The sequence below is a fragment of the Chrysochloris asiatica genome, unplaced genomic scaffold, assembly GCF_000296735.1.
Source record: "Chrysochloris asiatica unplaced genomic scaffold, ChrAsi1.0 scaffold00027, whole genome shotgun sequence".
Lineage (NCBI taxonomy): Eukaryota > Metazoa > Chordata > Mammalia > Afrosoricida > Chrysochloridae > Chrysochloris > Chrysochloris asiatica.
The window spans coordinates 16,371,357-16,385,844 of NW_006408545.1; the positions used below are offsets into that span (position 1 = coordinate 16,371,357).

A 14,488-nucleotide genomic window follows, 5' to 3' on the forward strand; every position below is an offset into this window, starting at 1 on the left:
AAACTACCAGCTGCTCCGCGGGAGAAAGATGAGGCTTTCTACTCCCGTAAAGATTTACACCCTCGGAAACCCTATACAGGGTCGCTATGGGTCGCAATCGACTCGATGGCACATAACAACAACAACAAAGTCACATCCACAAGGACCCCTGGTGGAGCAGTGGGCTGTTACATGAAAGGTCAGCAGTTTGAACCGCAGCCACTCTACAGGAGAAAGATGAGGTGGTCTGCTTCCACAGAGCTGTGAAGCCTTAGAAACCTTATGGACAGTTATACTAAGTCCCATAGGGTCACTATGACTCAATGGCAATGGGGTTATGTCAGTTTGAAAACCCTAAACCAAATAAAGAAAAGACTGCCAACAGAAAAGTTTTACTACAAAAATTGGGAAAACATTAAAAATTCGAAGTACTGTAAGTACTGTAATACTGTTGTTGTTGTGAAGTGCCATAGAACTGGTTCCAAATCATAGCAACCCTATGAGGAGTGGCTGGTAGGTTTGAACCACTAACCTTGTGGTTTAAACCGACCTTGCGGTCCAGTGCTTATCCTACAGCTCCATACCAGGACTGTGGTGTATTGTTGTTAAGTGCCAATGAGTTGGTTCTGACTCACAGCAACACTGTTTATAGGGTTTCCAAGAAGTAACTGGTGGGAGGTTTGAACTGCTGATCCTACAGTGCCACACCATAAGTCCTAAAAATATAATCATGTAAATATTTTAAAATATAATCATGTAAAGCGCTCCTTAGAGGCCAAGATGGTCAAACTTTGTCTCTCATACTTTGGACATACTGTCAGGAGGGACCAGTCGCTGGAGAAGGATATCGTGTTTGGTAAGGTGGGAGGTCAGAGAAAAAGAGGAAGACCCCCAACGAGATGGATTGGGCAAGTGGCAGCATTGATGGACTCAAACGTGGCAACAGTAGTGAGTTTGGCCCAGGATAGGGCAGTATTTCCTTCTGCTGTGCATAAGGTCACTATGGGTCGGTAATGACTCGATGGCACCTAACAACAACAACAACAACAAAGTTTTTGAACTAATCTTTTGAACTTACCTTTCTAAATAAAGAAAATACTTTTTTTTTTTTAAAGTTTTTATTGTGAATTGAGTGATAGTTTACATGGGAGAGCATCAGCTTTACATTCATTCTATCATATTTTGTTTCATTGCAATGATTTCAATCCCCTCAATGCATCACCATTCAACAGCATTTGCTTTCAACCCCTTAAAAATAATAATTCTTATAATTAAATTTAAAAAAAAAATGTACAGCATATCAAAAACTTTCAAAAAATAAAATCTAAGACAGATGCAATGCACTGTACCTTATCTAAAACAGTATTAACTTGCCTTAAAATTTAATCCTCTTGTTTATGGAGGTTTGTTTCAAGCAGAATAACCATCTCCACAATTTTGATCATCTTAAAAAAAAAGGCTCATAGAATAATTACAAGGAGCCCTGGTGGTACAGTGGGTTTAAGCATTTGTCCACTAACCATAAGGTTGGTGGTTCAAACCCAGCAGCCTTTCCACAAAAGAAAGATGAGGTTTTCTGCTCCTGTAAAAATTACCAGTCTCAGAAATCCTACAGAGCAGTTCTGCTCTGCTCTATAGGGTCTCTATGAATTAGAATTGACTTGATGGCAGTGGTGGCAATGGTAAGATGGTTCTGAGCGTTTCCAAGAAGCTGCTGGTGGGTTTGAATTGCCACCTTAGCAGTGATTATCCTCCACTGCCACACCATGACTAAACCAACTTGAAGGCACTTGACAACAACATAGTTATATATAGTTTTATGTTAAGTACCATGGCAGTTTCCAAGGAATAGCTGATAGTTCAGAATTGCTGACCTCGTTAGCAGTCCAGTGCTTATCCTACAGCGCTACACCAAGACTCCATAGAGTTTTGTAGATACTCCATAAGTGAAATTTTAGTATTCAATTTCAATGGTTTGTATTAAGAATGAGCGGTCCTGGTGTAGCGCTGTGGGTTCACGTACGTGACTGCAAAGTCGGCTTGAACTGCAAGGTCGGCGGTTCAGGTTCACCAGATGCTCCTTGGAAACCCTATACAGGGTCACTATGGGTCGGAACCAACTTGACAGCACTGGACAACAACAATTACGAATGAGACCTAATGAGCAGTATTGATTTTTGGGTCAGTTTCCTTGCTTCAGAAGTAAAATGGACAAAACAGAGGGTTGGATTGCATGCATCATCAGTGCTCACAGCACCTGACCTGTTGACTGAGCTAGCAGTAGTGGTAAAGTGCTCATTTCCAGGGATTCATTCACACATGGCTCCAAAGTGGAACTGTAACAGTATTGGCTCCCACTCTTCTCAGGCATCAGTCTAAGAAGATTACAAAACACCTTCCCATATATTTGGCTTCATTGATAAGCACTTTCGCATGTACTGTTACACCTATTTTATACTTTAGAGTAGTAACTGACTTGTCAAAAACATCATCTACATGGACAAAACAGATCTGAAACAAATATTCTGCCCTGGTAGTATAATGGAGTATGAGCTGGACTGCTAACCACAAGCCTGTAGTTTGAATCTACCAGGCGCTCCACAGGAGTAAGATGAGGCTTTCTGTTCTCATAAGGATTTACAGCGCCAGAAACACTACACAGAGTCACTCTGATTTCGAACTGACTGGTGGCACACAACCACCACCACCACATCCAATTTCTAGCCACTGTTCCACCAGGTACCTGAGGAGGCTGGGGTGGTTGACCGAGAGCCTTTCCCCAAACTCAGTGTACCGATATTTAGTTTAGGAGTTCTACCAAAGTTGCATGGTGTATCCCTTTTTTATTGGGAAACTGGGAAAAAGAGTGATTATATTTACTAAGGAGCCCTGGTGGGGTTGGGACTGCTAACCAAAAAGTTGGCTGTTGAACTCCTCCACTGTTCCATACAAGAAAGATGTGGCAGTCTGCTTCCATAAAGGTTTACAGCCTCGGAAACCTTACGGAGCAGTCTTACTCTGTCCTATAGATCGCCATAAGGACTTCTAGTAGCGTAGTAGTTACAAGTCAGGCTGCTAACCTTAAGATCAGCAGTTAGAAACTATCAGCCATTCCACAGGAGAAAGATGAGGCTTTCTACTCCCATAAAGACTTACAGCCTTGGAAACCCTGTGCAGGGGCGCTGAGTTGGAACTGACTCCACGGCACAACATCACTACCACCAGCATAAGTTACTATGGAGTCCTGGTAAAACACGGTGGGATAAAGCACTGGACCATAAGGTTGGTTTGAACCACAAGGTCAGTGGTTCAATATCATCAGCTGCTCCTTGGAAATCCTATATAGGGTCGCTATGAGTCAGAACTGACTCAACAGCATTTAACAACACATAACCACCACTACCACCATAGGTAGCTATGGCAGAAGAAAGAGAAGGCTAGCTGCTCCTGTAAAAATTTACAGCCTTGGAAACTCAGGGTTTACTATGAGTCAGAGCTGTCTTGAGCCAGTCATAGTTTAATAGTGTGTGGAGAAAGAAAGAGCCCCCACTGAATAGTTCTCATCTTGTCTAGATGGGTCTAGATAAAAGAGATGGGGATAAGATTCTTATGATTCAATAGTGAGTATTGTTATCATGACTAATTGCCACTGTCACAAATATAAAGGTAAAAGTTTCATAACAAAAACAAGGGAGTGGTTAATTTTACAGCCCAGAAATAAAGGACCCTAGGATCATCACAAGTGAAGAACACTAGCAGAACGAGAGACCTTATCCAGAGACGCAGCAACACCAGAGATGGAGGTAGAGATGGAGACATGGAGAGAGGGAGCAACTTAGGACTCTAGATTCATTGGAAGTGAGGGACTAAGAGATGGCGGCCAGGAGGCAGACTTGTAGAATGTGCCCTTTGGTGGTGTAAATTATTATACATGCCTGAGTGTTTAAATAAAAGCTAAAGTGAATAGAGAAAAACACTGTTAACTGATGATACATGGAGGGGATTGTAATTATTGTAATGAACAAGGTGAATGTTTTGTTGAATGTAAAACTGATGATCTGCCCTGTAAACTTTTATTCAATCCACAATAAAAACCTCAAATAAAAAAAATAAAATAAAAATAATAAAATACTATGGTAATCGGGTGGAGACCTGGTCGGCCAGCAGCAAGGCAAGACCTGGGGACTCATGGGCTCAGAGTCAGGGACACAGCCACAGAGGACTAGAGTGGAGAGCAAGCAATCAGCTGGTAAGAAGAGGGCGGACAGACGCAAGAACACCCACACTAGCAGATGATACCCACTTGACCTGACTTCAATGACTGGATGAACAGAGCTCAACCCGAAGAAGAAAGAAGAGGGGGAAAAAAAAAGTGTCATCTGATACAACCTGATAAACTTGACCTGCACCTATAAATGCAATAGATCAAAAGAGGAAACAAATCCCTGCTCCAAGAATTATTCCCACCCCCTCCACACAAAGAGTAGATAGGGATGGGCAACTTGAACATTGACTACCCAAAATGCGGGAAGGGATACAAAAGGTTAGAAGTGACTGGCTTACAAGCTTTCAAGAGGGAACCTAGATCCACAGGGCGGGGAGAGGACAGTAGAGTCTCCAGTGAGTAATATCTGACCTGTCTAGGAAGGGCAGATGAAAAGAAATGCAGATGGGTCTCTTAGGATGCAAGGGTGAATAATTGTTATCAAGACTGACTGTGAGGACTGGAAATGTAAAGGTGGATACTTAATAGCAAGGAGGGGAGTGATTAACCTTTCAGTCTAGGAGCGGAGGGCCCTGGGACCATCACTGGAGAAGAGTGGAGAGCGGGACCCCACCCAGAGAAACAGTGAGGCCTGAGATGGAGACAGAGAGAATGACGTGAAGAGATGGAGTGGCTGGGGACTTGAGATCCAGAGAGGGAAGGGGCTGTGTGCTGAGAACCGTGGGGTGGGAGGGCAGGCTTGCAGGGTATACCCTTTGGTTGGGTGATGATGCATGGACGGGATGGTACTTATGGCAATGAAACGATGTATGATAGAATGAATGGAAAACGAATTTCTCCCATGTAAACGATCACACAATACACAATAAAACATTAAAAAAAAAAACTACGGTAAACCAAAGACTCCTGGTGTAGTGCTGTAGGATAAGCACTGGACTACAAACCACACGGTCTGTGGTTCAAATCCACCAGCTGCTCATCGGAAATCCTATATGGGGCCACTACAAGTTGGAACTCAATGGCACTTAACAACAATAAGGTAAACTGAGAAATCCTGGTACCCTATACGGATAAACCTGTGTTTTTTCTTAGAGTACACCAGAATAAAAGCAAAGTTCTTTCTTAGTCTACATTTACATTTCTAATCCTCACAATCATTCCTGATAACAATTATTCACTATTGCATCACAAGAGACCCATCTGTATTTCATTTCATCAGCCCTTCCTAGACAGGTTGGATACTACTCACTGGAGATTCTACCTTCCTCCACGCCCTCTAGATCTAGTTTCCCTCTTGAAAGCTTGTAAGCCAGTCACTTCTTGCCTTTGTAGGCATCCCACCCCCACCCCCGGCCCCATTTTGGGTAGCCAATGTCCAAGTTGCCCATTCTTTCTTAGTCTACAAAACAATGTCAGTACTCTTCACCACTAGACAGCACCACTGCCTAAGAGTAACATTACAAAATGCCATTTACTCTTATGGTGTCTTACCTTAATATCTTTTAGAGAGACAAATTTCTCGATACCTAATTCAATCATATCCAGCACATGGTAGTCATACATACGGCCTAGGAGGAAAATACATTTTCTTTTAAGCAATTTGTTCTCCCCAACAGTTGCCTTATACAAGGAGGCTTCAAAAAGTTTGTGGAAAAAAATTCTATTATCTTTTAATTCCATTTTTCCATGAACTTTTTGAATCCCTTCATATGTAACCATTTGTCTACCTGTCCAAAATGCCCTAATACCTTTTTCTTTTCTTCTTACATCCCCCAAGGAGACTCCCAAGCAGAATGAGAGACCTTATTCAGAGAAGCAGAACTTCAAAAAGTTCATGGAAAAATTCTACTATATTTTAATTCCACTTTTCCTCAACATTTTGAAGGTCCCACGTACACTCCATATTAGAAAAATCCTACAATTTTAGGTATTGCTATTGTTAAGTGCTGTCAAGTCAGTTTCGACTCACAGCAACTCAGTATAGGGTTTCCAAGGAGTGACTGGCACCCTTGTACACTCCATATTAGAAAAAAATCCTACAATTTTAGGTGATTGTTGTTGTTAAGTTCTGTCGAGTCAGTTTTGACTCACAGCGACCCAGTACAGGGTTTCCAAGGAGTGACTGGTGATTTTGAACCACTGATCTTCTGGTTCAAACTGACCTTGTAGTCCTGTATTTATCCTACAGTGTCACACCAGGGTAATATTTACATGCCCCATTCTTTACCTGGGGGATGATAGCTAAAAAAATTATATTCTGTGTGACAAAGAAGAGTGGAGGGGAAAAAAAAAAGAAAACCAGCTTCAGAGTGTATTTGATTGCTCTTGAGTCTTCAACACCTTCACAGTTATGTCTATATCATAGCATTAACTCTATGTTTAATTACAAACATGAGAATGTAATGATACTCACCTATTACTAGATTATTTGGTCGCTTCTTGTTATGAGAGCCAAACATGAATAAAGAACAATCTGACTTCTTTGAGAAGAATTCCTAAAAAGCCAAAGAAATCTCATCACTCAATGAATAAATAAAAGAACCTGAATATTACATCTACACTAGATAAAAACTCTTTCATAGGAAAAGTGTATTAGTTTTCTCCTGTAGAAGTTAATGAAGACAGAATGAACCAAATAGGAACATATGGAAGAAAGTTATTTTATTTCTAGATTTTCCGTTAAAATTTTCTGATTTGGAGTACTTACAGAAAAAATGTAAATTCAAGATTAAAAACACAGATCAACTATTAGGTGAATAAATAAAATGAGACTTTGTTTTCAGCTATGCAATTATATAGACATCTTCTACATAAATTTGTCAATATAGTGGTTTGGGGTGTTTATAATGAGATTCATGAGTTTACAATGTATACAACTACTTCTCTTTGAAAGTTCATCCACCCAGAAATCTTGCCCTCAAATTTGCATGTCACACCAGCGGTGACTACTTCCATTTTCTGCATCCAGCAGGAACTCAGGAACAGATCTATGATACTCCTACTCCTAAGAGATACTTTCTCTCTCCCAAATGCCCCTGACTTCCCTTACAAATTTGAAAGAAGTGAGAACTTGCAGGGTTCCAACCCTAGACAGGTCCTTTTACACTGATGTTTATAATCTCTACATCCCACACACTTTAGTTTACTGAGATTTCCTAGCTCAAAAGAAAACTTAGATCCAGTCTTTTCCAGTTCAAAAGTCAGTTGGAACAGTCTCATCAATTAATGACATAGAAACTAATGAGGTACTGCTTAAAGGGTACCGAGTTTCTATTTTAAGAATGATAAAAAAAAAATTGGAAATCAACAGTGATAATGGCTATACAACACTGTGAACATCACTGAATTGTACATATAAAAATGGCTGAAATAACAAATGCTTTATTATATATTTTACAATAAAAATTTAAAACTATGAATCAGGAATAAGCAAATTAAGGCAAAACATGCTTGAGCTATTTCCTATATTTCAATTTATCTTTTTTTCCCCCCAGAGATTATTTTTGGCTGATACAAGATTAAAAACCATTTATATGTTCTCTCACATCTAAAGTTCCTTGTACTTACCAGTGATGTTTGATCCTCAAATGGCCTTGTGATGTTTTTCCTAAGATGTTTAAAAAAAAAAAAAGGCAACCCAAATTTTAGTGATCTTGTTAAATTAATTTGCCTTACCAATCAAGTACAAAGCACCAGCTGGGAGGATATTTATTTACTCAAACACTTATTTAGAGGCTCTGAGCCAGCACTGCCATTCTAGGATCTAAGGATGCTACAGTGTCCACGTCAAACAAGACCATTGCTTTCATAGAGCTTATCTCCGAATGGAACAAAAAGCAATTTCAAAAAGCAGGAATTAATGAAACAACAACTGTTAGCTTTCAAGAATAAGAAGTCATCATTTGAGTTGAGACCAATGAATGAGTTAACAATGCAAAAGTTTCAAGGTTCTCAGTAGTTCAGGAAGAAAGAATCGAATTAGCAAAGGGTCTGAGATGCAAACAAGCTTAAGAATATTCAAAAAAGCGTTTTGTAACAAAAAGTGGGGAGTAGTTAATCTTACAGTCCAAGAACAGAGGACCCTAGGACCATCAAGGGAGAAGAGCACAAGTGGAATATGGGAACCTATCCAGAGAAGCAGCGACACCAGAGATGGAGGTAGAGATGAGGACATGCAGAGACAGAGCAGCTGAAGACTCCAGACTCATGGAGAGAGAAAGGCTGTGTACTGGCAGCCAGGAAGCAGGCTTGCAGAATGTGCCCTTTGGTTGTTTAGTGATTATATATTCCTGAGGGTTTTGTGTACATCGTCCCCCCCCCCGCACCCCTGAAAACCACCAAAAACCGGGAATAGAAGCAAATACTATTGAATGATGATGCACAGAGGAGACTGTAATCACTGCAATGAAATGATAAATGTAAACCAATGTTCTCCCATATAAACTATCACGCAATTCATACACAAAAAGATAGCTAGATAGATAGTATTCAAAAAGCAAAAAGAGAGTTCCTGAAGTACCATGGTGTCAGTTCCCAGACAGAGCAACCCTGTATAGGGTTTCTGAGACTGTAAATCTTTACAGGAACAGAAAAATGAGGCTTTCTTCTGAGGAGCAACTGGTATAGTCAAACTGCTGACCTTGCAGTTCGCAGCCCAACTCCTAACTCACTTTGCTACCAGGGCTCCTTTGTTGGTAAGTGAAGAATATGAGTCTGACTGGACCATAGTTAATAGTTGTTGCTGTTGTTTAAGTACTGTTGTGTGGGTTCTGACTCATAGTGACCCTGTACAGAGTTTCCAAGAAGCAACTGGTAGGTTTGAACTTGCACTTAGCAGTCCAGTCCTTATGCTACAGTGCTACACCAGGATTCCAGTAGTAGTAGAGGATGGAAAAATGGTGGGTAGGGAAATGCAAGTCATGCTGTCTTTCATGTGAAGGGGGAGAAGGGGATAACTTGTACTTTAAAAATGGCATTAAAAAAAATTCCGGAAAATATCTAAGAAACGAATAGTGGTGGCACTCTTGTGGCACAGTGTCTAAAGCAGTCGGCTGCTAACCAAAAGATCAGCGATTCTAACCCAGCAGCTGCTCTGTGCCAGTATGCTCTCATGAAGATTTAGTCTTGGAAATCCTATGAAGCAGTTCTACTCTGTCCTGCTGGCTCACTAAGAGTCAGAGTTGGCTCAATGGCAGTGGGTAATACTGGTGGCTGTCCTATTTATATTTTCACTATATGATTTCTGATTTTTAGTTACGTAAATAAATGACTTTTTTTAATTTAAAGAGACAAAAATCATAGACTTTTGTTTTTTAAGACTAAAAGTACAGTTATAAAAAACATACTTAGAGAAATACATCAAAATTTATATAGTACCTGTTTATGGGTGAGTATTTGCTTCTTTAAGTATTATCCAAACTACGTAAAATAAATAGGTTTGTTTTAACTTTCACCACTGGGAATTTGTTGTTGTTAAGTACTGTTGAGTCAGTGCTGACCCACAGCAGCCCTGGACAGGGTTTTTGAGGAGCAGCTGGTAAGCTTGAACCGCCAACCGACCTGACCTCGAAGTTCAAAGGGCTTTGCAGTCTGATGCATTAACCCATAATGCCACACCAGAATTCCGCCTTTGGGAACAGGTCTCCTTTATTATGGTTAAGAGGCCAAGTCAGTGTAGGGTGTGTCTTAAACCACAAACCAACATAGGGGAAGAGACATTCAAGCAATGGAAAACAGTCCAGGTGCAGAAGCTCAAAACAATTACCTACTTCACAAGCATTATACTTAAAAGGACTTATAAGACCTATTACTAGAGTAATGCTTCTGACAAATGAACATGGGCTAATATTTTTTTTTTTGCTAAATTTTTCTGTGGTGTTGTTGAGACTATACACACCAACCACCCCAATTCAAAAGTTTCTGTGCGTACCATTTAATAACAACGATTTAATTCTTTGAGGTATGCAACCATTCTCCCTTCCTTTTCTGAGTTGTTTTCTTCCCTCATTAACATAAACTCACTGTCCTCTAGAGTGCCTATCTAAGCTTTTGTAGTTGCTGTTGTCACTTTGACCGTAAATACACAGAGCAAAATGCTGAAGCAGAGTTGTTTTGGGAAGAGCAGCAGGGGGGCAGGCGGGGATGTCTAGTTAAGTTAAATTACAGATAATGAGAATCATGTTTCTTACAGGAAGAAATAAGTTACAGGATGGAATAAAGCCGCCTGTAATATTGGATTGAACGCAGAAGTATTAACATGATATTCTTTTATATATATAGTAAGTATTATAGGAACTGGGAGTGCAGTGGCTTCATATGATTAAGCACTGGACTGTGGGCCACAAGGTTTGAGGTTTGAGTCCACCAGTCACTCTTCAGTGGAAAGATGAGGCATTCTCCTTCCACAAAGATTTAAAGCTTTGGAAACTCTATACAGGGTCGCTATGAATCGGAACCAAATCAACAGCACCTAATAACAACATTGTAAGAGCTCAAGGCTATTCAATACAGACAGAAACAAATTTAATTATATGTGTATAGGTTAGTATGATGTTGTTGTTAACTGAATAAGTTCCGACTTATAGCAATCCTGTATAGTTTCCAAGCAGAAACCTTGTGGTTAGCAGTCCAGTGCCTATCCTACAGTGCCATACCTAAAGGTAATAACAATGAGTACACTTAGTTAGCATCCAGATACTGGTTTCTAAGTTACTGGTCTCCAAAATAAGGAACCATGGTTCTATAGCGAAATGATCAATTCCAGGATGGGGGCAACTTTTCTTTTCAATACAGCCTGAGCCTGGAGCTTCTTGTGATGCCAGAAAGTAAGGCAGTGCTTAAAATAGGGTCAGGTGGAAAGGGCACATGAGCCAACCTGAAAAAGTTCCTAATGAGCAAAAGTAGAACAATCCAAGCAACAAAATAAAATTGCATTGCATAATCCAGAAGAATACAAAAATCATCCATGAGTCCATACTGATATAAACAAATTAGAGAATAGAGAGATTTTCCCAGAGAATTCAAATTAATACATGTAGAAGTAAAGAGGAAGAGAGAACATAATCATTAGAATACTACAGTAATCACGGATAGATGCTAAAGTTAATAAGTAAAAGTTTACAAAAAGGATATTAGCATAGTCTCTGCATAGTCTCAAAGTATCTCCTCCAAAATACTTACAATTATACAGGAGTGAAAATAGTAACTTTACACTAGAAAACTCAATAGACCTAGTTTTAATTAAGGTGAATATTACCAGTAGTGAGACCTAATGGCATCATATATCTCTGGTATGATATGAGAGGAACTTTGTGACATTGCCAAAAAATGCTCACAATTTCAGTCTATTCATGAAAACACTTAAGATAAACCCAAACTGAGGGGCATTCTACTAAATAATTGACAATAACATTTAAAAATTATCAAGATCAGACTTACAGCAAGATGGCAGACTAAGCAGGCATACTACACAGACCCATAACAACAAACATATGAGACCAAATAAAACAGAAGGAGATGAAAATTATGGCACCCTGAACTTCAGAAGAAAGGTTAGAGAGATAGATGGAGTGCTTGCAGTGAGGAGAGGCTAAGGAGGTAGGGAAAGAGAGAAACTGACTGGTAAACAGTTGGCCAGACACGGCTCAACCGTCTTGTGAGCAGCTTTGGCCTGGCAGACCAGATTCATGTGGACAACATGAAAGGTCTGAGTTCTCCATGTTCCTCACACTCCCCATGACCATCACCCACTCTCATATCCATCTTAACACAGACCCTTCTCTCTGGGAGTTTGGAGACACTTGGTTAGGAACCATGCCAACGTTGAGTTGGGGGCTGGCTGCAGGTTTTGGTGTGTCATTTTGGTGCCTGGATTCAGGTGGGCTCAGCTCCAGATCTACAAACCCTGAGAGCCACCAGAAGAAAATTTAACCCTGCCCCCAGCTTCCCTGTGGTCCTAACACACGCTGAAACTAACTCCATCAAGGGTCCCTACGAACTACTTCCAGATTGAGAGCCCTGAACCAAGATAACACAGAGGCCAACAGGAACTCTATTTAAATAGAGCCAGAACTCTGCTGTCATGTCCCTTCCACAACCACCCCGTGAGCTCCTTGAATTGCACCAGAGATTTCTCCCCTCTGAGTTCAACAACTGCACTGTCCATTTTTCACTAATATGACAATTCCATAATGCCCTGGAAACAACAGACAATTTTAGCTCACATGAAGAAACAAGAGAGATTAAGCTCAAACAAATGACAAGATGCAGAGCCAGAAAATATTTCTAAGGAAAAAAGGTAATGGAACTAACTGAAAAAGAATTCAAAAGATTATTTGGGTACTGCCAATGACTGAAAGACAAGAAGATAAGCATTTTAGAAGTCAATTGAAACTAAACAGGATAGACCCCAAAAGAAAATCACCAAGACATATTATAATCAAACTTTCCAAAATAAAAGATTTTCAGAGTAGCTCAGGAAAAACAAAAGTTACCTAACAAAGGAGAACCAATAAGATTAAGCTCTTATTTCTCAAAAGAAACCATGAAGGCAAGAAGGCAATGGGATGACATACATAAAACTCTGAAAGAAAAAAAATTGCCAACCAACAATCATTCCCACTAAAGCTGTCCTCAAATACAACAGTGAAATTAAGACATTTCCTGATAAACAGAAATTAAAGGAATTTGTAATGACAAGACCAACTTTACAAAAAATGCTTTGAACTGAAAACAAACCACAGGAGACAATAATCTGAGATTACCATACATGACACCACCACCTGGAACTCAATTCAGATAAAAGAGTATTTAAAGTAAAACAAACTAGTGAAGTCAACTACAATGCAAAACAAGGGAATAGTGTGTATATAAAACTTTCAAATGTTAAGGAAGTCATCTAGATTTCAAAATAAAACAAACTGTTTAAAGCAAGAATAAAAAAATAATAAATTATAGGATAACCTTAAAAAAACAACAAAAAACACCTGCACATCAAAAAAGAGGTAAATCAGAAAGCTTTAGTAAACATTAACACAACAGAAATTAAAATGAAAAGAAAACCTACAAACAAAATGAACTCAGCACAAAAAATTATGTAGAACAAAGAATCCAGCAACACCACACACACATCAAAAACACCACACACAAAAATGACAGCAATCAATTCATACCTATTGGTAATTACACACAATGTAAATGGATTAAATGTACCAGTCAAGAGATACACAGAGAATAATGGATAAGAAAACAGGACCTTTCAATATGCTGTATACAAAAGGCTTATCACAAAGATGGAGACAGCCTAAATGCCCATCAACAGAAGAAAGGTTAAATAAACTTTGGTACATACACTCAATGGAACGTTACAAAATGATGAATAATGATGAATCTGTGAAACACCTCAAAACATAGATGAACCTGCAGAACATTATACTGAGTGAAATTAGTCAATTACGAAAGGACTAACACTATATGCAACCAATGTTGTAAAAAGTTAAATTATTTATGGGCTAAAGGGTAAACAACATGTTAACATGGGTGACATAGTAGGTAATATACAAGAGAGGTTAGCAGAGAAAAGATGAAGGTAGCAGGAGACACAGGGAGGAATGCAAAAGTGAACACAGGTGGAGAACAAACAAGATGGCGGATTGGGTGGAAGTGCAGTAAGAAGTTCCATCAGCAACAAAACAGAATACCCGACCAAGGAGGCTCAGGGGACAGTCCCACAACTCTGAACCACATATAAAAGAATATTTAGAAGGTTGGAAGGCTTATAGCTGGGTGAATTTGTGGCAGAGCAAGATTTCCATTGCTTTCTAGTTCTGGACGCTCAGCTACTCCAGGAGCCGCCATCTTGTGTAAGACCAAGCAGGGGAAGGATCGGAGCAGCCACAGAAGCCTGGCAGAACCACGGAGATGAAGGTGTGGACATTCTTTTCTTTTGGCATCTGTTCATTGGTCCCTTTCTGTCTGAGCACCTCCATTCTGGTGACTATAGGGGTGGCAGAGATAATGGACACAACAGTCCTACCCTCGGAGGGTTCTACTATGCATGCACACAGATCTCCTCGAAATTTAAAGAGACAGTTCCCAATTAAAACCAAGCAGCCATAGCCGGCCCTGAACTATTTATAACTAGAAAAAGGTCTGAACAAGGATTGTGGAAAGGGACAAGCAGACAAAAAAGGAAATAGGTTGAAAATTAAATCCTAAGTTACGTAAAAACGACTAACAGTGGCATCTTGAAATTTCTCAAGAAGAAGAGTGAAAAGGGAAGCCCAT

At 39.8% G+C, this 14,488-nt stretch overlaps 1 protein-coding gene across 1 annotated transcript in view; it reads right to left on the reverse strand.

Annotated features, from left to right (window-relative positions):
* Positions 1-14,488, reverse strand: part of RPF2 (ribosome production factor 2 homolog (S. cerevisiae)) — a 54,769-nt gene that overhangs the window by 28,927 nt on the left and 11,354 nt on the right. Inside the window, exons 4-6 of the mRNA XM_006839928.1 lie at positions 7,772-7,811; positions 6,618-6,699; positions 5,696-5,772 (exon numbers count right to left, since the gene is read on the reverse strand). Coding sequence (XP_006839991.1) covers positions 5,696-5,772; positions 6,618-6,699; positions 7,772-7,811 — 199 coding nt within the window. The remainder of the gene's footprint in view (positions 1-5,695; positions 5,773-6,617; positions 6,700-7,771; positions 7,812-14,488) is intronic.